This window comes from Scyliorhinus torazame, chromosome 15, assembly GCF_047496885.1.
Source record: "Scyliorhinus torazame isolate Kashiwa2021f chromosome 15, sScyTor2.1, whole genome shotgun sequence".
In the NCBI taxonomy this organism is placed as follows: Eukaryota; Metazoa; Chordata; class Chondrichthyes; order Carcharhiniformes; family Scyliorhinidae; genus Scyliorhinus; species Scyliorhinus torazame.
This window is the reverse complement of record NC_092721.1, coordinates 97681716-97706435: the sequence shown is the minus strand read 5'-3', so window position 1 is coordinate 97706435 and position 24720 is coordinate 97681716. Positions and strand designations below refer to the sequence as shown.

General features: G+C 45.7%; 1 protein-coding gene and 1 long non-coding RNA gene across 5 annotated transcripts in view; one reads left to right on the top strand and one right to left on the bottom strand.

The window, feature by feature from the left end:
* Positions 1–1842, bottom strand: part of nox4 (NADPH oxidase 4) — a 428930-nt gene extending 427088 nt beyond the window's left edge. The window contains exons 1-2 of one of the 4 annotated variants that reach the window (XM_072476467.1): positions 1466–1842; positions 1187–1282 (exon numbers count right to left, since the gene is read on the bottom strand). In XM_072476467.1, the coding sequence (XP_072332568.1) occupies positions 1187–1282; positions 1466–1522 (153 nt within the window). In that variant the 5' untranslated portion in view covers positions 1523–1842. Of the gene's footprint in view, positions 1–1186; positions 1283–1465 lie in introns of those variants that run through there. The other 3 variants (XM_072476468.1, XM_072476466.1, XM_072476469.1) reach the window with 3 other exon arrangements.
* Positions 745–17504, top strand: LOC140391705 (uncharacterized). Its single transcript, XR_011935158.1, has 2 exons — positions 745–1200; positions 15940–17504. It is a non-coding gene; the product is annotated as an uncharacterized lncRNA (long non-coding RNA).
* The last annotated feature ends 7216 nt before the right edge of the window (positions 17505–24720 follow it).

Sequence of the window (24720 nt, the reverse complement as noted above, 5' to 3'; positions counted from 1 at the left end):
GGAGAAAATTTCCCCAACTTTCAAAATATCCCATTTTCCCCAAACACATCAGTAAGAAATACATGGCCAGTAGGCTAGAATCACTCAGGGTAATGTGTCAGAAGAAACCGGAGAACACAAAAGCCCTCGTTGCAGAGTGTGGTTATTTGCCTGTAGGCCTAGAAATAAGCCCGATCTTTTTTTTGAGCAAACACCTTCCCCACATCTCTTGTCAAACTGCTAATGGGGATAGAAGGACAATGGAGCCACAGCAACCGCAATAGGTGCGCACGTTTCTCCCAAAAAATAGTAACTCCAGCACCCCTCTTATTTGCAACAATCCGTTTTCCACCCCCACGGGCGTTAAATAAAAAAAAGATTTGCTGATTTTGAAAGTGATCCTCCCTTTTTTTTTTGCATTGAAGTTACCGACGAAATCGAATGAGAGAATGTGCGTGCGATGGGTGAGGTTTGATGGAAGTTAGCCCCGCCAAACTGCCCAAGTTTGAAGAAAATTTGGGCAGAGCTCCATGTTAACACTTGGAAAACCATTGGGCCTCTTGAGCACGTTTGATTACACAGGCACGATTGAAATCCAATTGGGTTAAAGCACAGACATTGTTTTGTGTTGTGGAACTTCTTCCTGTTTTACTTCCCATGTTCGTTACACGTTCTGCACATCGCCAAATGATGTTGGAGAGATTATTCCACAATGTTCATTGTACTAACACAGCTCTTTTTCAAATGCACCCCGAATGCCCTTGTTTAATACACTCCCTGCCTGACTCCTTTGTAACCCAAAGTAAGGTTTAGCCCCCACTAGACTCCATTGGAGTCTTTCCAATCAGCTCATTCCGACTGACATCAGCTCCCTGTCCCAAAGCACAAAGGGTTCACAAACCAGAGCTGCCATCCTTCCACACCAGTTACTTTCTGTAACAAGTACAGTGTGCATTGAATTTACAACCAATGCATTCATTCCACAGGAACGCCAAGTTTTAATTGTTTTTAATGTTTCAACGCTTGGTGAGCGGGGTCATGGAAAAGTCGAAAAACGCGGATCCTTTCTACTTTTCTTGGGAAACAACAACTTGTTCAGTGGACAAGGGGGCTGGCTGCTCTCTGATCTGTCAGCTTCTCACTGCAGTCGCCGAAGCTTCGCAGACTTGTCCGCAAATGGACTGAAATAATCTTTTGTTCTACTTACCCCAAGCATCCGATGTAAGTAATAATACTGTGCTCCATAATAATAGAGCGTAAAGGTTTTCCAAAATAGCAGCACATTGATCGACAACCAGAAAATCTGAAATAGAGACGAGGGGAAGGAGAAAAAAAAGTTAGTGAAAGCTGCTCGCAAAGTCAATCGGTGCAATTTGAATTCAGGATGGCATCCAGCCGCCTACTTAGAAAAGAAAGTTTGAAAACATGTCTTAAAATGCGTTGCAATTATAACAGTGAAGAGTGTTTGAGTGCTCGTCAGTCCTACCAAAAACACATGCTTTCCGCCCTCATTGGAGAGCCAGCTTCTGCAAGACAAAGGCATGGTGCAGTGTGTGTGTGGATTCTCTGCAGCCTCTCGGATGCCTGTTCCACGGCATTAAATACCTTCCCAGACTCCGAGCTGGCTGCAATGGCGCTCTTCCGCCCTCTGCCCCCCTCCCTCTTTGATCTCCCAGCTTTCTGTTGTTGCTGCATTTCCTACATCTTCACCGCAGCTCACTATTGGCCCTTTCTGTGCCCGAGATATAATTCCCTTAAGGGCATCTTTATATGTTGAGGAATCACATTCCATCTTTCGGCTTAATCGAACATTTCTAGAATGGTGCAGCGGGAGGGAGATTGGAAAAGAAAAATATGGGAAGAATTAAATAAACAACCCGATGTGATATTATTAAAATGAGTGTTGGCGGTGGGGATTGAGCAAAAGAGAGGAACTGGTTCGAGATAAGAGAAAGTTAAGAGGCAGCATTTGGGGATAAAAAGGGGAACAAAATAGCAGCTGCACTAAAACAGATGAAAGTTGAGCATGGTGCTAACTTAACCCGGGAGTCGGGAGGTATCTGAACCCACCAGCAGCTACTTTTCAATCTCAATCCGTCACATCAGGAGGAGGAGAGCAAAGAATCTAACAGGGTTGAGCAGCAGATGAGAAATATTTCCAGGTAAGCACAAGGCAGTGTCTAGATAAAGCAGGACATTTGGAAAGCAAAAGCGCTATCCATCAGAGTCAACATGGTTTTATGAAGGGCAAATCATGTTTGACTAATTGCTTGAGTTCTTCAAACATGTAACAAGCAAAGTGGATAATGGGGATGAAATGAAAAATGAAATGAAAACCGCTTATTGTCACAAGTAGGCTTCAAATGAAGTGACTGTGAAAAGTCCCTAGTCGCCACATTCCGGTGCCTGTTCGTGGAGGCTGGTATGGGAATTGAAGCGTGCTGCTGGCCTGCCTTGGTCTGCTTTCAAAGCCAGCGATTTAGCCCTGTGCTAAACAGCCCCCCAGGGATCCTGTTGATGTCGTATATCTGGGCTTCCAGAAGGCGTTTGATAAGGTGCCGCACAGAAAGTTAATTCACAGGGTGAGATCACATGGGATTAGGGTTCATTTATTAGCTTGGATAGAAGCTTTGGGCAGCACGGTAGCACAAGTGGATAGCACTGTGGCTTCACAGCGCCAGGGACCAAGGTTCGATTCCCCACTGGGTCACTGCGGAGTCTGCACATTCTCTCCGTGTCTGCGTGGGTTTCCTCCGGGTGCTCCAGTTTCCTCCCACAGTCCAAAGACGTGCAGGTTAGGTGGATTGGCCATGATAAATTGCCCTTGGTGACCAAAAGGTTAGGAGGGGTCATTGGGTTACGGGGATAGAGTGGAAGTGAGGGCTTAAGTGGGTCGGTGCAGACGCGATGGGCCGAATGGTCTCCTTCTGCACTGTATGTTCTATGTTCTAGGCTAACTGGACATCTGTACTGGGGGGATAGCTTATAACAGTTGTATCCATTATCTACACTTTTCTGTATATTTTTCTGACTAACAATATATATTTTTTAAAGTGAAGAAAATTAGTGTGCATGCGCCTCAATGATCACATTCACAAGAAAATGCCGTGATTGGTTGCAAAAAGAAAGACATTTTAGATCGTCATGTGTTACTCCATTGTTCACTGAATAGAGACAGATGTTTCATATACACTTGTATACTATACAACTATAGAGGTGTGAAATACCTTAATTTGGTGGTCTGGGAACATTCAACTCTATAATTCATGCATGTGGCTAATACAGTGACCCTATAACCAGATCTGTGACTTGTCAGTAATTTATATTGGACATTGCTTGCATAGAGAGTGTAAAGACATCTGGATTCTGGACTGTTGCCACTGGGTGACACAGTGGCAGAGTGGCTATCACTGCTGCCTCACAGAGTCAGGGACCCGGGTTCAGTTCCAGCCTTGGGTGACCATCTGTGTGGAGTTTGCACATTCTCTCCGTGTCTGCGTGGGTTTTCCGTAGAGTGGTCCAGTTTCATCTCACAGTCCAAAGGTTAGGTGGGGTTAGAGGGATATGCTGGGTAGTGGTCCTTTCGGTGCTCTTTCGGAGGGTCGGTGCAGACTCGATGGGCAAATGGCCTCCTTCTGCACTGCAGGGATTATGGAAATTGGCTCATCCCTAACCACATGAAACCATCACACCCTTCAGATTATGAAACACATTTCTGACCTAAATCTATAGATTAAAACATTGACTAAAACCATGTTGAAAACCACAATTGACAGTAAAGTGATAATTGAGTTCACTAATTTAAATTTCAAACACGAGAAAACCTTTTCAAAGGATGTTCAGGTTGAACCAAATAATGAAGCATCAGTCATGCAAACCAGTGAATCCCTTTCTTTGATTCCCAGCCACTTTTAAATAACATTGAATTTGCATTAGAGAAATAGATCAGTTGATTGATGTTTACTTATCACTCAAATCTCTTCCCATGTGACACAGTGGTTAGCACTCCTGCCTCACAGCACCAGGGACCGAGTTTAATTCCGGCCTTGGGTGACTGTGTGTGGGTTTCCTCCAGGTGCTTTGGTTTCCTCCCACAATCCAAAAATGTGCATGTTAGGTGGATTGGCCATGCTAAATTACCCTTAGTGTCCAAAGATGTGCAAGTTAGGTGGAGTTACCGGAATAGGGCAGGGTACTGGGTTTAGGTTAGCGTGCTCTTACAGAGGGTCGGTGCAGACTCGATGGGCCAAATGGTCTCCTTTTACACTATAGGAATTCTATGGTTCTTCTATATCTCACCTTATGACAGATCCTTTTATTCATTTTTCTCTGACGTACTTAGTTAGTTTCACCTTAAGAACATCTGTAAAAAGTCACCTCAACTAGTCTCGTGGTTGTGAGATCCACATTCTAACCACGCTTCGGATAAATAAAGATTTTCTAAATTCCATGTTGGATTTATTGGCGACTATTTTATATTTATGTTTCGGTCTCTCCATAAGTAAACATATCTCTATATCTACCCTCTCAAACCACTTCACCATTTTAAAGAGCTCTATTAGATCATCCCTCTGTTTTCTCTTGGGGGGGAAAAAAACGTAGCCTGTTAAATCTGATATAATCTATTAATTATTACTATAGTCCAAGTATCTAACCTATCTACTATACAGGTTTAATGTAACATTTCTGCTTTTCAGTTCTATCCCTCTAGAAATCAACCCCAGTGTTTTGTCAGCGTTTTTATTGCCTTATTAATCTGCTCACTACGTTTAGTGATTTTTGTACCTGCTTGCTCAATCCCTTTGTTCCTTTAATCAATTTAAACTATTATTTTCCATGCAGCCTCCTTATCCTCCTTACCAAATTGTAAAGCTTACATTTATCTATCTGAAAATTATATGTTATTTATGTGCCTATTCTGCAATTTTATTGATGTCCCCATATATTTTGTCGCAGTCTTTCTCATTGTTAACTAAACAGGATATAATGAACCTCCCGAGCACCATGGTACCATCTCCAGCAACTGACGTTAGTCATCTCCCCCATTTGTACATATTTTATGATTGTATTTCTTCTGATGTGTGCCTCATTGTACTAATTAGGAAGGAAGTTTCCCAGCAGAGCCAAGAGCCACAATAAATACCTCCATTAGGTGGTCTGGGAACATTATACTCTATAATTCGTGCATGTAGCTAATACAGTGACCCTATAACCAGATCTGTGACTTGTCAGTAATTTATATTGGACATTGCTTGCATAGAGAGAGTGTAAGGACATCTGGATTCTGGACGGTTGCCACTGGGCAGCACAGTGGTTAACACTGCTGCCTCACAGAGCCAGGGACCCGAGTTCAATTCCGGCCTTGGGTGACCATCTGTGTGGAGTTTGCAAATTCTCTCCATGTCTGCGTGAGTTTCCCGCAAGGTGCTGCAGTTTCCTCCCACAGTCCAAAGGTTAGGTGGGGTTAGGGGGATATGGCGGGGGAGAGCATTATGTTTGTCCTGAGAGACATCCTTTATTCAGACTGCATCTTCACTGGAAACAAGAAGTGGACAATGAGGATGACATTTATATTACTAAGTAACTGGGCACTGATGTATTTGAACCATTGTTGGTAGTCACATATTGTTGAAGGTAACAAATGCAGTTGATGTGAACATCTCAATTGTTTTGTGGGTTCAGATAATTACATGGATGAAGTCACTGACATTATGCATCCATGGAAGGTCATGTTTAAACAACAACAATTATGCAGCATCTTTAGCAGATTAAACCATTAAGGTCCTTCATGAAAAATTCAGGCAAGCGACTGCAGAAATGATTGAGAACACATCTGAAGAGAGAGACTTTTGAAGCAATTAAAAATCTAATAAAGCTTCAGGAAATAGGTTCCAGAGGTCAAGGTTATGGTTGCGGATGGCTATGTTAGAGATGAGGTGAAGAGAAGCATGTCAGTCAGTTAGAAGAAAAAAGGTCTGCGATGAAGAGCTGGGAAAAGGAATCAAGAGCAGGGAACCCAGATGAAGAGCTGGAGAACATAAGAACTAGGAGCAGGAGTAGGCCATCTGGCCCCTCGATCCTGCTCCGCCATTCAATGAGATCATGGCTGATCTTTTGTGGACTCAGCTCCACTTTCCGGCCCGGACACCATAACTCTTAATCCCTTTATTCTTCAAAAAACTATCTATCTTTATCTTAAAAACATTTAATGAAGGAGCCTCTACTGCTTCACTGGGCAAGGAATTCCATAGATTCACAACCCTTTGGGTGAAAAAGTTCCTCCTAAACTCAGTCCTAAATCTACTTCCCCTTATTTTGAGGCTATGCCCCCTAGTTCTGCTTTCACCCGCCAGTGGAAACAACCTGCCCGCATCTATCATAAGAACATAAGAACTAGGAACAGGAGTAGGCTATCTGGCCCCTCGAGCCTGCTTCGCCATTTAATGAGATCATGGCTGATCTTTGTGGACTCAGCTCCACTCTCCGGCCCGTACACCATATCCCCGAATCCCTTTATTCTTTAGAAAGGTATCTATCTTTTTCTTAAAAACGTTTAAAGAAGGAGCCTCAACTGCTTCACTGGGCAAGGAATTCCAGAGATTCACAACCCTTTGGGTGAAGAAGTCCCTCCTACGCTCCGTCCTAAATCTACTTCCCCTTATTTTGAGGCTATGCCCCCTAGTTCTGCTTTCCCCGACCAGTGGAAACAACCTGCCCGCATCTATCCTATCTATTCCCTTCATAATTTTATATGTTTCAATAAGATCCCCCCGCATCCTTCTAAACTCCAATGAGTACAGTCCCAGTCTACTCAACCTCTCGTCATAATCTAATCCCCTGAACTCTGGGATCAACCTAGTGAATCTCCTCTGCACTCCCTCCAGTGCCAATATGTCCTTTCTCAGGTAAGGAGACCAAAACTGAACACAATACTCCAGATGCGGCCTCACCAACACTCAGCAGGTCTGCCACATCTGTGGAGAGAAACAGAGTTAACATTTCAGTTACTATTTTAGCCAGGAATATCTGGTTCAGGGCCCAGTGAATACTATTTTTACACTTCCAGTTTTTGTACAGGTGGATTTGGACATAGAGGGAGTGCAATAAAGGTTCACAAGACTTGCTCCGAGGATGGCAGGACTATCTTATGAAGAAAGATTGGACAAACTGGGCCTGAATTCGCTAGATCTTCGAAGAATGAGATTGTGATCACATTAAAACCTCCAAAATACTTAAAGGAGTAGGCGGCATAGATGCAGGACGTGTTTCACTTGGTTGGGGAGTCTAGAGCTAGAATGCACAATTTCAAATTAAAAAAAAAAAAATTTAGAATACCCAATTAATTTTTTCCAATTAAGGGGCAATTTAGCGTGGCCAATCCACCTACCCTGCACATCTTTGGATTGTGGGGGAGAAACCCACGCAGACACGTGGAGAATGTGCAAACTCAACACGGACAGTGACCCAGAGCCGGGATCGAACCTGGGACCTCGGCGCCGTGAGACAGCAATGCTACCCACTGCGCCACCATGCTGCCCTCCACAATTTCAAAATAAGGGGGATGCCACTTAGAACAGAGATGAGGGGTGAGTCACCGGGGGTCAGATTCTTCATTCCGCTGGCAGCGCATCCCGCTGCGGGTTCCTGGTGGTGGGGGGTGGCCACAATGGGAAATTCCCATTGGCTCGCTGTGGGATCGGAGAATCTTGCTGCCGGCGGGCCGCCAAGGAACATGCTGCTGGGGCGGAGAATTCACCCCGAGGAGAAATTTCTTGACACAGAAGGCTGTGAATCTTTTGAATTCTCTACCCCAGATGGCTGTGGAAACTCAGTCATTTTGTATGTTTAAAGCAGAAGTTGATAGCAATCTAATTCAAAATAACATTAATGGTTTGTTACAGTAAAGGTACTATATAAATGTAAGTTATTGTTGTTGAACATACCCAACTAGCGGCATGCGATTTTCCAGCACACGCTGGCACAGAGCAGTTTTCCGAACACACACAGTAAGCAATTTGCGTTGTTCATTGTTACGTTTTCTCGGTACAGGTTAGATTTTAGAATAAAGTTTCATCTGTGCTTGAAATGTTCAGTGCTATTTAAAATCAGACACTCAGACCACATATGACCATTGACAAATAGAACCTGTTGCAGCAAAGCATTATAGTTCCCAAAAGCCAAATGCTAATTGCATGTACAAGAAATACCACATGGTTTCCAGTGCAAGTCAGTGCCAGCTGTGAGAAAATTCTCTGCTGCCACAATACAAATACCATGGATCCTTAAAAATAACAAGCTGGCTGAATGCCAAACTATAGCAGGCCCTGTCTCTGCAAGTTCTATTTAAACTCCTTCAGTCTGTCTCATTCTAATTCCATAGAATTAGAATCTTACATTCTGACTTAATCACCAATGAGCTTATATTCTGTTTTCTTGCCATTGACAGTTTTTTTTTGCAATTAATGCAACTACCTTGCATGCTATCAGATCCAAGCGAGACAAATCTATATTCATTTTTATGCTGCTGCTATTGGCTACACAAAACCACACAGATATGTAGCACTCATGTTTTAACACTGGGGGAAGGCATGTAACCGTTCTTTGTATGTTTGTAAGTTTAATTTTAATGTTCAGTAATTTAAACTGTGGTCAGACTTTTAAAATAGTGAGTCCTAATTACACAACCATGGTATAAATTACTGAGCAAATAGATTAAACATAAAAATAAATAGGGAGTGGTTACGTACCAATGCGACACGTAAGCTTAAAAATTGCTGTTGATCATTTTGGAAGATGATCACTCAATGCAGTTATATGACATTCCTCTGTCTGCTATTTTAGCCGAGGTTTTAACCTATATTAAGTAAATAGATTTTATTAATTGTTTCAGTGAAGAGTTTAATGAATTGGAACTTTAATGATAAAATAAGTTCCAACGGCTTTGTTAGACGTACCAGTTTTTTCCTCTTAATTCCTGCTCCACATATATTGATTGAGTCAGGATTATTCAATAGTGAGCCATGATAGTGAGTATCAGTGGGGTATCCGGCTGCGGTGGGCATGGGGCAGGGGGTGGGGGCTCAGCAACAGCCCAATAATGTCATCAACTGATATCTGTGCTCAAGGACTTCCAACCGAGCTTGCTAAATAGGAATAAATAGCTATGAGGGGAGTGAGTTTAATCACTAATCCTGAAACAAAATTCATGCAAGTTAATTTCGGAAGTTTGGGTTTAGATGTCACAGTGACCAATTATAATACACAGTGTGCTCGATAACTGGCTTACAACCAAGAACCTCCATGCTACATATCAGATAATGCAATAAAACTGTGCTATTATGGATTTGGTTCTCTAGTTGACAGTTATTACCCTTTTGAAACCTAAATTTCACCTATCACTTTCAGTCCACCATGGAATGACGAGGAACTTGTTCAAAATGAAAGTTTGTGACATGTTCAGTACATAATAAATGTGTATATTATAATGTCTGAACAACTTCCAGAGCTCATTTGACCAAAACCATCTTACTGCACGCTTTATGCACCATTTTTTACCACTCTTAAGCGGAAGGAATCACATCTTTAATAATTTTAAGTCAGTTAATTTAACAATATAGTTTAGTTACCTAATTCAATTACTGCAGCTTGAAGCAGTTCCCTGGTGCTCAAAAACAGAATATGTAAACTATTCAAGTAAAATGATTTTCCTCTTAGATCTCAAACCCCAAACACATGAATACAAGTGGAATTTCCCCCAAAGGTGAATGTCCCACTAACGAAAGAGAAAATGCTGGAAAATCTTAGCAGGTCTGGCAGCATCTGTCGGGAGAGAAAAGAACTAACGATTCAAGTCCAGATGACCCTTTGTCAAAGCTAACAGTCAGAGAATGTGGGGAATATTTTTCCTGTGGAGTGAGAATGAAAGATGAGTCATAGCCACAGAAACCCAGGGAAACGGGGTGCTAATAGTCACAGAAACCAAGGGAAAAGAGTGCTAACAGCAGTCCCCAGAGAGAACAAAAGGTGCGAGAGACCAAACAGCAGAGAAACTAACATCAGAGGCTAAACTGTGACAGATGGAGATGTGGGGGGAGGGTGTAGCCACCTAAAATGGCTGATTCCCTATTAAATTGGCCAAAACCCGATTTAAAATGGCTAACCGAAAAGGCTGATGGGAAAGCAGCCAACAGGACACAAACGGACAGCTGCAGACAGAATAGCGTATTCGGCTCTGGGGAAGTCGGCCCAGATCAATACTCAAGACCATTAGCAGCACATCAACCCAGACATCTGCAGTTTAATCGGCTATCCCCGGGAACAATTGCAACATATTAGCAATTGAATGACGGGCCAGACCTGTCGGCGCCTGCAGTGGCCGAAACAAAGACAGGTGAACGACCACCCCCCGATTGAGGAATCGCCCCGTTATTGGACATATCGAACCCAGTGATTGGGAACAAGTCCAATCACGTGGGACTCAGGGTCAAGGGCCACCCCGAGAGGCGGGAAGCCCCTGGGCCCTATAAAGTGAGGGGCCAAGTTCAGATGTCTCTCTCTCTTCCTTATCGCCCATGCCACGGAAGCAGGACAGAATGCCTATAGTAATTATGACCCCTCGGAGGAGGCTCATAATGAGAAGTGGGTGGTCAAAAGATTGTCCCGTGTTTGGGAACAAGCGGCTCACGGTAAACCCGCAGCTAGAACCCCTGAGGAAAACCAAGCCGCCGCAGACGTGCAGGCAGTAAGAACCACTCTTCACAACCCCGCCTGGGTAAACGAGGGAAAGAGCAGGCCCCCCAGCAAAACCGCAAGAATGCCATAATTGCGGACAGTTAGGACATTTTGCCAAAGAATGCAATGACCCTGAAAAGCCACAGAGAGCCCAACAGACAGGCACTATCAATAAGAAAAAAGCAGATCCCATACAAAGCGTTAGCGCCCAGTCCGATCAGATAGACTTGACCGGAACGGACTGACGGTGTATAGGCTCCCCCAGCTGGGTCTGCGATACCCTTTGGGATAGATCAGGACGACCCGTAGTCGCAGCAAAGGTTAGGGGACAGCCGATCGAGCTTCTCTGGGACACAGGAGGGTCCCGCACAACCTTAAATTCCTCCACCCTTGGTAAGGACACGTGGCCCACCACAGCCACTATCACCCTCAGCGGCTTCACAGGCCACTCACAACAGGGACATATCGCAACCCCTGTACCCATCCAAATCAGCACCACGAATACAAAACACCCCGTAGTGTTAGTCGACCTGCCCCCAACAGCAGAGCACATTTTGGGGATCGACTTCATGAATTCTCATCACCACTCTTTCGATCCAGTCAACTAGTGTGTCTGGAAGATGGCGAAATCCGCTAGAGCCCCCGCAACGTTCAATATAGGGGATTATATGAACAAAATTAGCGCAGTAGGCGAGTTTTGGTTCAACACCACCACACTCAGCACGGACCGACAGGTTAGGGCAGTCCTGCAAAAGAACAGGGCAGCATTCGCAACCCACAAACACGACTGTGGACGGATGATCGGTTCCGTACAAATAACAGGACCGGACCCAAGACCCCCAAAACAGTACGGATTTCCCCTAGAAGCAGAGGGAGAAATCCTAAAGGTCATAGACAGCTTATTAGAGCAGGGCGTCCTAAGATCGGTAGCCTCAACTAATAATGCCCCGATTTGGCCAGTAAGGAAACCCGACGGATCATGGCGTTTGACCATTGATTATCGGGAACTCAATAAAGTCACCCCCGCAGCAGCCCCCACCGTCGCAACAAGTCCCGAGACCATGCTAAAACAGGGACTCCATGCCCGATATTTCACGGTTTTGGACGTCAGTAATGCGTTCTGGTCCATTCCATTGGCAAAGGCGTGCCAGTATAAATTTGCCTTCACTTTCAAAGCGCAGCAGTACACGTGGACATGCCTCCACAAGGCTTCCACAACTCCCCCTCCATTTTCTACCGACAGCTGGCAAATGGACTAGCGAAACTTTCTCGCCCCGAATGCCTGGTACAGTATGTAGACGATCTACTACTGCAGACAGTCACGAAGGAAGAGCACATTGAGCTTCTGTCCGAACTCCTGGATTTACTACATTCCATTGGCTGTAAAGTCAACCCCAAAAAGGCCCAGATATTGGAAGAAAAAGTGGTATATTTGGGTACAATTATCACACACGGCAAACGCGAGATCGAGCACAAAAGAATTGACTCGATCGCTAAATTACCCCTTCCCCAGAACGTTTCAGCCCTCCGGTCATTTTTAGGACTGGTTGGCTACTGCCGAAACCACATTGACGGTTTCGCCAGCAAGGCAGCACCCCTCTCAGACCTCCTAAAGAAAGGATCCCCCTGGGAATGGCTTCCGCAGCATATGGATGCTGTGGAATCATTAAAACAGGCGCTCATAGCCGTCCCCGCACTACAAGTTCCCGACCCGCTTTCCCCTTACGCCATAGAGGTAGCGACCACAGACCTCACCCTTTCAGCCGTATTCCTGCAGGAACGGCATGACCAGCTAAGACCCGTGGCTTATGCCTCCCGGATTTTAGATGCTGTGGATCAGGGATTCTCAGCCTGTGAGAGGCACCTGCTCGCAGTTTTCTGGGTAGTCCAGTACTTCTCATACATTACCGGACTGAACCCCATCACCATTTTGACCGAGCACACCCCCACCCAACTTTTACTAGACGGACGACTTAAAGACGGTACCGTCAGCCAAATCCGCGCTGCTAGGTGGACCCTTCTCTTACAAGGACGGGACATCAGAGTAAAGCGGACAAAGACTCACACATACTTAGCGGACAATCTACAGTACCCCGGAACCCCCCATGAGTGTGAGATCATTTCACCCCACCATAATACAGGCTCCTTTATAGCTAAAACACCGCCCAGAAAACTAGCCACTCCATCTCAGAACCCCCCTCAGCCGGACACGTGTGACCCCATTAGGATTTATGTGGATGGATCTTCCACAATCCTGGATGGGCAACGCATAACAGGTTGTGGGATTTATGTGGAGGATGCGCAGGGACGCGCCCTCGAGGAAATCGCATTAAAATTACCCGGACACTTAGGCGCGCAGGCAGCAGAGCTTGCGGCCATCGCTTACATTATAGAGCACCCAGACTCCTTCCCCAGCCCAGCAGACATATATTCAGACAGTCTATACGTTTGCAACAGCCTCACTGAATTTCTGCCCCTCTGGGAAACGAGAGGATTTGTTTCCGCGGATGGGAAACCCCTCCCCTCAGCCCCATTACTCCGCCATATTCTGAAAAAAGCCAAGAACCGGACCTTTGGCATTATAAAAGTCCGCAGCCACCATCGTTCCTCCCCCCCTGGAAATGTAAAAGCCGACGCGCTGGCTAAGGCAGGATCCAGGCATGGGTATTTTTGGAAGCCCCCCGAGAGCACCGCAGTGAGTGCGCCAGTGAGTGCAGTTCAGGTCGCGCAGACTAGGATCGAAGATCTAGTCGAGGCCCAGAAGCAGGATAGCGCTCTCACTGAAATCGTGAAAGGGAAGTTTCCAGCCTCATACGAGAGGTACAGAAATACCATAACCACACATGACGGTGTGGTGCTAAAGGACACCCTTTATGTAGTTCCTGAGCAGGATAGGAATCAAATGATCTGTTTATTCCATGATGGTCATGGACACCAGGGAATCAAACCCACCGCAACCCACCTCAAACAGCGTTGTTGGTGGCCTAATCTCAAAGAGGATGTATCCCATTACATTGAGAATTGCCTCATCTGCGCTCAGAACAACCCAGATAGATATGCCAAATACGCACGTCTCAGCCACACCTGACCCGTTAACGGCCCCTGGACTAACCTCCAGATCGATTTTATAGGTCAATTGCCCCCTTGCAGGAATGGCTATAAATATGTTCTGGTGGTCATAGACACTTTTACAAAGTGGGTGGAAGCATTTCCAGCCCGCACCAACACCGCGAAAACCACCGCCAAAATCCTAACCCACCACATCTTCACAAGGTGGGGACTCCCCCGCAGTATTGAATCGGACCAAGGTTCTCACTTTACGGGACGGGTCATGCAGAACGTCCTCACGATATTTGGCATAACGCAAAAATTTCACATTGCGTACCACCCTCAGTCGAGTGGTATAGTGGAGCGCATGAATCGGACCCTAAAAACCACCCTTAGGAAAATGGTCCAGCAGAATAACACCACTTGGGATTCGGTCCTCCCCTTTGCGCTGATGTTTTTACGTAACACTATTTCCACCTCCACAGGTTACACCACATGCCCTCATGACCGGACGCCCCATGAAAGGGACAGAGTACTTGTTGGGTTTAGACCTGACCAGCCCTGAAGTTACGGCCCTCACCCATGAGAAAGCCGTTGAACAATTACTTGCAAATATAAAAACGGCTCAGGTAGCAGCCGCTGTTAAACTGGGCACTAAAAGAAAACAGAGCAAGGCCTGTTTTGATAAGGCAGTACATGCAACGGAGTATAATATAGGACAACAAGTGATGTTGTCCGTGTATAACCCCAGCACATTTCTGTCTCCGAAATACTCGGGTCCGTACTCCATTACGGATAAAGTAAGCCCATCGGTATACAAAATCAAATACCAAAATGGTAAGACTGCATGGTTTCACATAAACCAGCTAAAGGTTTATGGAGCACAGTCAAACCACGCCCACCACGTCATGCTTGACGCAGCAGACCAAACCCCGCCCACAGCCAACATAACCACACCAACCCCTTCCACGTCCAGTCCAGACACGAACTCGCCCCCGACTCCACCCACAAACTTTACACTCCGCCCCGGAACGCCCACAGACTGCAGCAGCAGAGACAGCGACTGTGACTGATGACAGCCACAGCACGCCTCCCTACTATCCTGGTCCCACACCCAGCGACTCCGACTTCGACTCCAGTGACCCCTTCCTCATCACTTTCTTAAACAAACCACACCACCGACCACCGAACCACACGGACGACCCCAACTTTGTTCCCACCCAACTCGACCCAACTCATTGGCACCGCGGCAACTCCTGCAGACTCGTCCGTAACGACGAGAGTGACCCCAACTCACACCACGCAGCCCTTTCCGCCCTAATTCACTCCAGAGTTTGGCACCCGGGAGAAGGTGACGACCTCGGGTCTGACTCCCAAGCCGCCAACCCCTTTGCGACCCTATTTGCAACAGAGAACTGAGGTGTCCACATGATGATTTAAAGGAGACACTTGGTGAAAAGTGTTGTCCTTCCTGATGGAATCTGCAGGATGTTTTCCGTTGTTTGTATGTTTGTTTCATGTTGTTCGTCCGACAGGAGAAATTTCTCACACGCCCATTCTGCCGAAACCTCTGAGGACTTGCCTCAGAGACCCACCGAGACCAGACGCTTGTTCAGAGGAACTAGCTTTTCAGCTGATACTTGTTCGGGTATCAGACGCCCGATCGTAACTGCTCTTCTGATTTGGCGGGAGAATCAGAACAGCAACCCCACCATGATGACTACATTTTTGCACGTTCTTGTCGGTTGCTCAGGCAGTGGAGAAACGGCGTGAGACCCGCCCTGCCTGGGGACCCCCCCCCCCTTTGGTCAAAAACGCTCGGGTAGGGGACATACGGTATTGGTAGCCGTCCTACCCGGGGACTCCATCCAAATCTTACCCGTCGCGGCCCATACGCACCTCATTCAACCTTTTCCTTTCAAAAACAAGTTTATTTATTTAGGCAACCTTTGGGTTGCCGCCAAATGCTATTTACATCCTAGAACATTTGGATGATAAACTTAGCACTGGTCCACCATTGGGAAGTGTGCCGTGTCCTAACATATGTTTTGAAAAAAAAATGGGGGAGAAGTCACATATAGTGACCAATTATAAGGGTTTAATTGACCCCAAGAAGGACAGACACACTAACACACCGGATATTAAACCAAGGTAGTTACAGATACTATGCTTGTTTTACAGAACTCCAGAAGCTCCAGGACCGGAGAAAAACAGAGAACAAAGAGAAAGAAAAGAAAGAGGACAACCATGAGGACTTCTTTCATCGTGCTCAACATCTGTTTGGACATTTGGTTGCGCGGGAACGCGGACCCCATTACTCCAAACCTCCCTGCCGTTAATGTTTCACTGCCCCGCAGTACCGAGGTCCCAGTCACCAGCCACGCTGCACTATCCTGGTGTGCCAAGTTCATAACTTGGTACTCACTGTCGTACGTTCTTGAGGCACTGTTAGCATTGGCCATACTCTGCTGTATGTGCAGTACAGACCACGCGCCTCCCCAAGTGGAAAAGGAGAGCGTACCGCAATCGAACCCCGGTATATCGGATCCGACCCCCTATATTCGGTTATGACCAGACCCCAGACCCCCGCGACCTATGAAACCAGAATAATAAAGAGCATTCACTTGCGTTATTACTGTAAATAAAGAGATGTACAAAACTTTTAATGAAAAAGAAATGTATGATCCTGAGCTTGACTGCCAAGCCAGGAAAGAATATATGGAATATTTTGATTGTTGTTGTATGTTTAGAGAGATAGGTTTATGCAATGCTTGATGAGTGTTTTAGGTAAAATTAGAGGTTCCAAGTTTTATTTTTTAGATGCATGCCCCTGCCTGACATAGCACCCTCAAGAATTGTTTAGGTAAATTTTTGTGCATAGCTAGGGTCAGAGTAGTGGCCATGTAGGAGGTGTCCTCCCCCCCGGTCAGGGAACGGAAAGGACAAAATTTATGTGATCCTTCACGCTTCGCGTTAGGATCACAAGGAGGGACTGTAGCCTCCTAAAATGGCTGATTCCCTATTAATTTGGCCAAAACCCGATTTAAAATGGTTAACCGAAAAGGCTGATGGGAAAAGCAGCCAACAGGACACAAACGGTCAGCTGCAGACAGAATAGCGTATTCGGCTCTGGGGAAGTCGGCCCAGATCGATACTCAAGACCATTAGCAGCACATCAACCCAGACATCTGCAGTTTAATCGGCTATCCCCGGGAACAATTGCAACATATTAGCAATTGAATGCCGGGCCAGACCTGTCGGCGCCTGCAGTGGCCGAAACAAAGACAGGTGAACGACCACCCCCCGATTGAGGAATCACCCCGTTATTGGACATATCGAATCCAGTGATTGGGAACAAGTCCAATCACTTGGGACTCAGGGTCAAGGGCCGCCCCGAGAGGCGGGAAGCCCCTGGGCCCTGGCCCTATAAAGTGAGGGGCCAAGTTCAGATCTCTCTCTCTCTCCCTTCTTCTCCTGCTCGAGACCTTCGCAAGAACATCAACCAGGAACTGTAAGTTTGACTCCAGCGATCGCTACCCGATAAAGACTCCTAGCCATCGACCTGTATCAGCCTTTTTGAATCCCACGGCCAGATCCGATTCGATAAGCCATTTGTTTCTCTGACCTGGTGGGCCCTTCCTAAAGTTAAGTATTGGCCAGTAGTGGTAGGTTTCTACATAGATAGTAGGATTATTGTGTAAGCATTACTTGTTGTATATAATAAATGACCGTTGATTTCAATCTTACTAAGTGGTGTGCTGACTTATTAATCATTACTCGAGCTTGAACCACGTGGCGGTATCAGAAAGATACCTGGCGACTCGTGAGCAAAGGTGACAGAATTAGAGCTAATAAAACTAAGGCTAAAAAGAGCAACAAGGGAAAGGGGGAAGCAAAGGGGAGGAGGGGTAAGGAAAGGTGGATAAGCATGGGGGAGGGGTTAAATATATATTCAGAAAAACAAGAAAGAAAGAAATTGTAAGAGACAGTTGAAATGAAATTGGATCCTCGTACCCTACGCCCTGTAAGGACTCCATCCCTTTCTCTCAACTCCTTTGCCTCCGTCGCATTTGTTCCGATGATGCCACTTTCCAAAATGGTGCTTCGAAAATGTGTTCCTTCTTCCTCACCTACAGTTCTTGACAGGGCCCTCAACAGTGTGCAGTCTATCTCCCGCACCACTTCCCTCCCCATCCTCCTAGAACAAGGATAGTGTCCCCCTCGTCCTCACATTTCATCCCACCAGCCTCCGTATGCATAGCTTAATCCTCCGGCATTTTCGCCAACTTCGGCGTGGTGCCACCACCAAACACATCTTCCCTTCACTCCCTCTTTCAGCATTCCGCAGAGACTGTTCCCTCTGGGATAATCTAGTCCACTCCTCCACCGTACCCAGTACCTCTCCCATCACCCATGGCACCTTCCCATGCAATTACAAAAGGTGTAACACCTGCCCCATTACCTCTTCCATGCTTAACACCCCAGGCCCAAAACACTCATTCCAGGTTAAGCAGCGTTTCACTTGCATCTCTTCCAATTGGGTCTACTGCATTCGCTAATTCCTCTATATCGGAGAGACCAAACGCAGACTGGGCGATCGCTTTGCTGTGTACCTTCGGTCTGTGCGCATTCAGGACCCGGACCTTCCTGTTGCTTGCCATTTTAACAAAAGACCCTGCTCCCATGCCCACATGTCTGTCCTTGGCCTGCTGCAATGTCCCAGTGAAGCGCAACGCAAACTGGAGGAACAAGATCTCATCTTCCGGTTAGGCACGCTACAGCCTTCTGGCCTGAACATCGAATTCAACAACTTCAGATGCTTAGCTTTACTCCACCTAGACTCATTTGTCTTCATCCCATTTCATTTCAACTGTCTGTTACCATTTCTTTCTTTCTTGTCTTTCTTAATATATTTTAAACCCCCTCCAATCTTATCCACCTTTTGTTTCCCTTTCTCCCCTTTGCTTCCCCCTTCCCTTCCCCCCACATCTCCATCTGTCACAGTTTAGCCTCTGATGTTAGTTGCTCTGCTGTTCGGCCTCTCACACCTTTTGTTCTCTCTGGGGACTGCCATCACCACTCTTTCCCCTTGGTTTCTGTGGCTTTCAGCACCCCACTTCCCTGGGTTTCTCTGGCTATGACTCATCTTTCATTCTCGCTCCACAGGAAAAATATTCCCCATATTCTCTGACTCTTAGCTTTGACAAAGGGTCATCTGGACTCGAAACGTTAACTCTTTTCTCTCCCTACAGATGCTGCCAGACCTGCTGAGATTTTCCAGCATTTTCTCTTTCGTTTCAGATTCCAGCATCCGCAGTAATTTGCTTTTATATAGTGAATGTCCCACTGCCAGGTCTAAAAGCTGGATTCAAGCTCTACTGTAGGACTCTTGGCAACAAGTAAACCAATGGTGGCCAATTAAGACAGGACCATCATCCAGTCAAAGATGCCAGCCCTCCCAGAGATGAGGGCTGGCATCTCGGCAGCCTTGGCATCCATGGTGAAGCACATCTGAAGGCAAGGCAAGGTACGTTTTTTATTCACCATGTCGGCGTCAGACTGTCAGACCACAGTACGGTGGGGTGGTGAAGAATCCTCCAGCAAGCTGCCATAGATGCAAGGGTGGGTATTGCTATCAGGGATTCCTCTGTCTGCCATGGAGAGGTCATAAGGAAGGAACTCACTGGGAGTTTGTCGAGGTTTATGTCAGAATCTCTTCACCCAGAAAGACCCTTTCTAATTCCAGTAAAGTGTCAGTGGAATTTGAAGTGACCCTTCATTGGTCACTTAGTTGGCTTATTTGGCTACCTGCCTTTGGGGAGATGTGCCATTGGATTGAGGTGGCAGAGACAATGAGCAGACAAGGGGGTCGCCCAGACGAATGGATCTAATGCTGAAAGAGGCTCAATGACCTTTATCAACCATGCAAGGTCAGTGCAAAGCTAAACCTTCGTGATTTGGCTTCTCGGTATTCAACCTCCAACCTAGGGACATGAAAGCACATGCTACTCTTGAATATGTGCCCAGGGTACTTAGTCACCTAATCTGAGAGTCAAAATCCTACTGCGGATCTGCCAGCACTGATACATGCAGTTCCTTGTGCAGATGGAATATTTGCATTGTCCATAGATGTACCATAATTCTTTTTCTTTAACATGCAGGAGAATCAGGCACATAACACTCGTCAAGGTGCACAGAAAAGTGAAGAGGTTCTCTTCTTGCACCATCAGCACATTAGAAGAGTATAGGACAGTGCTGGAGTCGAGATCATGAGCAAGTCAGGGAGGGTAAGATAGGCAGCCCTGGTGGAAAGGGTGAATAGAAACTGAAATTTGTACATTAAGGGGGTACGTGGCGCTCCAGTCCATCCAACAGCAGGCCAGAGACTGACCTGAATTGGGAAGCCTCAGCATTGCAAAGGTATCTGCCCTCCAAGATTAGATTTCAAGGGCAGCACGGCAGCACAGTGGTTAGCACTGCTGCCTCAGGGCGCCGGGGTCCCAGGTTCGATCCCGGCTCTGGGTTACTGTCCGTGTTGAGTTTGCACATTCTCTCCATGTTTCCGTGTGTTTCGCCCCCACAACCCAAAGATGTGCAGGGTAGGTCAATTGGCCATGCTAAATTGCCCCTTAATTGGAAAAAATGAATTGGGTACTCTAAATTAATAGAAAAAAAGATTAGATTTCATGAGGCCTTCTTGTTCCCCCGTAAATGCAGTTACTGACGTGTAACAACCAATTCCTACACCATCACTAAGCCAAGCTCTAGCCGAGCAGCCCTCAGATCAAGCACCATCACACTGTACAAACACATCCTACCCTAGTGTAGATAAAGCACTTTGGTGGGACTTGGCACACGATTGTGCGATGAGCATGCCACGAGTATGCAGGAGGATGTGAGAGAGGAAGAGGTAGGTAGCTGTGGGGATTTTCCTTCGGAGGATGAAGCACACACACAGCCATGCTCAGTTGGCTGAAGATGCAGAGCCTGTGGAGCAACAAGAAAGGAGGCCCCACCTAGACCAGCAGCGATAGGTGTTCACCAACATATCAGAGTTCCTGAAATAATGTGTAATCATGGGCTGAGAATGGAGGAGTCCATTTAGCTAGTGTGTGTTAGCATGACTCAGGGCTTTGAATGCATCAGCTCCTTCACAAAGAGAGTGGCCATATGCAGCAGCACTTGGAATGCAAGGGGGAGCACCGCATAGAAGTAACCAAAAGCAGAGGCCACTGGGTTGGACAGAGCATTAGGTTGGTGAAAGGGATGTCAAATGCCTGCAACTTTGCACTTTTTGTCTTTTGAAGCACCATGTATATATTGACACATGAAGCCAGAAATGTGAGTTTTTTTACTAACATAGGGACAGGAAAAACAGGATGACGTGTTGAAAGGGTGCATCGGTGACAGTGAAACCTCTGGGCAGATGTGCATCCTCCTTTGGGTGTAAGAATTGAGCTGTTTCGGGCTGCATCTTCAATGGAAGTGCACTTGTGGACATCTCAGTAGAAGGCCTCTACGCTGCTATTCATTGTGGGTTAAAGGGGCTCAGCTAAAATATCCCTGAGCCAGATGATCCCTGACATTGATGGTATTCTGGCAGGACCTTTATGCCTCTCCAGGCCCAACCACCTCCCTGTGCAACTGGGGTACCTTTATTCTGGACCTTCCTCCTCCTTCTCTTCCTTCTCCTCTTCTACCTCATGCTCTTCCTCTTCCTATGATAAACTGTGTCCAACTAGTGCATCATTGTCTTCAAAGCGCACACCTTTCTGAGGGTCATGTTAAGGAGAGTTCAGCAGACAACCACAATACTTGAGGTCTTTGCAAGAGTGTACCGCAGGGCTCCAGCAGCCTGATTCAGGCATCAGAACTCTTCCTCAAAAGCTTGGCGGCTTGCTGAGCATGTGGCATTGGTTGGATCACCTCTGTGCTTCTGTCTGGGGCTCCCATGGGCATCTCTACAAGGGGCAGCGCTTGTTTCCTAAATTCCATTCATGCAGTTGGTTGAGATGGTGGGCGAATGAAGATGTATCTTAGGCAAGTGAGCGCACACATACGGGAAGCTCGTATTGTTGTGACATACCTGTACCAGTTGAACGTTGAAGGAGTGGAAGTCCATTGACCGTCTCCACTGCCCACCTAATGCTCAGTTCTGCCCAGAGGATGTCGCTCTTCATCAACACTGGACCCAAATTCTGTGAGTTGTCCTTGCATTGCCAGATATTGCCATACTTAGAGTGCGTTTGGAAGCCTTGCTCTCTCCTTTTATGCCAGGAGGGTGAAAATTTCCTCCCATGCCCAAGCTTTTTGTGACAACTCGCACCATAACCTGCGAACCATTTTCCTTTTTAAGTGCCCACCTAATTTGTTGGGGTGAATGTTACTGGCTCCCCAATGTGCATCTTTCTCCATGATCCTGGTTTGCCTTTGATCCTGGTTGCAGCTTGTGCACCACCACCAACAAATTAATACATCCTTCAATGAGCTCTTGATGATCTCTTTTGTTAAACTGATTTGGGGAATGTCAAAGATTCCAGGGCTAGATTATACGCTGAGTGTGGGCTCCATGCAACCCAGATTAAACATTAAATGGTGGTGGTGGGAGGGGGGTGAGGCTCATCGCCATTTGGCGGCTCACTCCACTTTTATTAAACAGCTGACAGGCCTTTCGTTATTTCGTCAGCTCCCACCTGTCTGCAGGACATAGAAATTCAGCCCAATGAATCTGAAGTGGGAAGAGTCAAGACCGAGGCATCTATTGCTGGCGTGTTCACTCTGGACAGTCTCAATGGGGGGGGAGGGGGGGATGAAAGGAGGGGGAGGGGGAAGGAGGGGGCGAAGGAAGCAGGGAGGAAGAGAGGGAGGATGTGAGGGAGGGCAAAATAAAGGGAGCCTGAAGGGACAAGCAGTGGGGACACGCACAACCGCAATAGCAACATCAACGCAGACGCCAAACTAGCCCCCCCAAACCCGATATGTTCTAGTACCAGGAGGCGGCAGGTACATAACCTAAGTACTGCTGTTGCAGCAACTGACCACCGAGGGCACAAAAAAGGGGCCACCACACCTGCGCATAGTTTACATTTGAGTGTCTACTTATCCATTTGTTGTGTAATTTTGTTTCCTTTTGTTTGTTTCCGTCTTGTATACCCACTTTATTTATTGAAATCCTTCTGTAGTATGGCGTGATAACCCTGGAGAAGGGCATAATGTATAAATGTAAAACCAATAAAAATATATTTAAAAAAATATCTTAGCCCAGATTATTCCAATTATTTACACCCACTTCTAAGTTTGTCGTAAGATTTTTTTTTTTTAACCGCGCACTGATTTGCACCAAGACTAAAACAGTGGAAAAATCCTTCAAATTATTAAATCAATATTTAGACTTACCAGAAATAAACTTAATAATGACCTCGGAAATAAAAACACAGACTAACTAACCAACTTCATCATTTTGGGAGTTTGATTTTATATTTCCTAATGCTCGCTCCCATATTTTAAGGACCTTAAATTCATGAACTAATTGAACATCTGCAAAAAAGGCTAAACACACAATTATTATCCGTATAAATATGTAGGTACTTAACCTATAAACTTGTCTGGGAAACCTCAGGTCCTGCTGCTTCACCCTTTGTATTGATTTAGAGATGATGTTGCAGTTTGAATTTTCCATGCCTCTGTTTTTGTCTGTAATGACACTGTCGCCTGGTTCCAGTGCTGCTTTTAAATGCTTTGCTTTCCTTTTTTCAAATAAATTTAGAGTACCCAATTCATTTCTTCCTAATTAAGGGGCAATTTAGTGTGGCCAATCCAACTACCCTGCACATCTTTGGGTTGTGGGGGCGAAACCCACGCAAACACAGGGAGAATGTGCAAACTTCACCTGGACAGTGACCTGGGGCCAGGATCGAACCTGGGACATCGGTGACATGAACCTGCAGTGCTAACCACCGCGCCCGTGCTGCCCCCATGCTTTGCTCTCCTGATGTGTTTCTGTACTGCCATGTATTACCGATAATACCTAAGGCTTCAATAATGTAGAGAAGCCTCTTGTGCAGTACCTTTCAAAACTTTTTACAAGTTTGAGTAGGCAATGTCTTTCCTCATCCACCACCTTCCTAAAAAATACAATCCGATTTGTAAGGTATAACCTCCTTTTTGTGAAGCTATGCTCAGTGTCCCTATATGTCCTTCTTTATCCAATAATTTTGTATTCCATCCCTACTTACTCCCTCAAGTATATTTCCTCTTAGTAATGTTATCCTGGAGCCTATAGTTTTCCTTGTCCAGCCTGTCGTCTTTTTTAAAGATGTGGACTACACTAGTCTCCTTCCCATCTATGGGAACAGTGAGTTATTAAAAATAGATGTTAAGGGATTCACAATGCACATTCTCCGCCCATCTGAGGATTCTCAGGTGGCAAACATCCAGCCTGGCTGCTCTTTCTATTGTCAAGTTCTCAATTCTACCTGAAACAATATGATATCCATTTTAATATTATTTGTTTTAATATTTAAAATATTTAATTCCAATAGTCAAACATTGATTTCAAGAGTGAAGATCAGTGAAAAGCATTTATTTCATATTTCGGCCACACCCAGTAAGTCATTTACAACCTCCTTGAACATCCACCAAGAGCCGAATACAGTCTGGGACAGTTCTGTGACTCTTCACATAAATTAAAAAGCTTTCCCCGTTACTTGCACAATTGTCTATCATCATTTTTTCCATTAGCCTTTCAGACTCTCTAATAGCAGCCTTCATTTTATTTAACTATTCCTTAAACTGAAATATATTTACTTGAATACTAGATTTCTTATGTTTCTAAAATCATTTTTATTTACATCTTATTTGATTATTGCTGAAAAAAGAGACATGCAGTCAGAGACTTTCATCTTGCAGTCATCAGGACAAATGCAAGAATGCCAAATTTCTACAGAGAGAGCAATTTATATT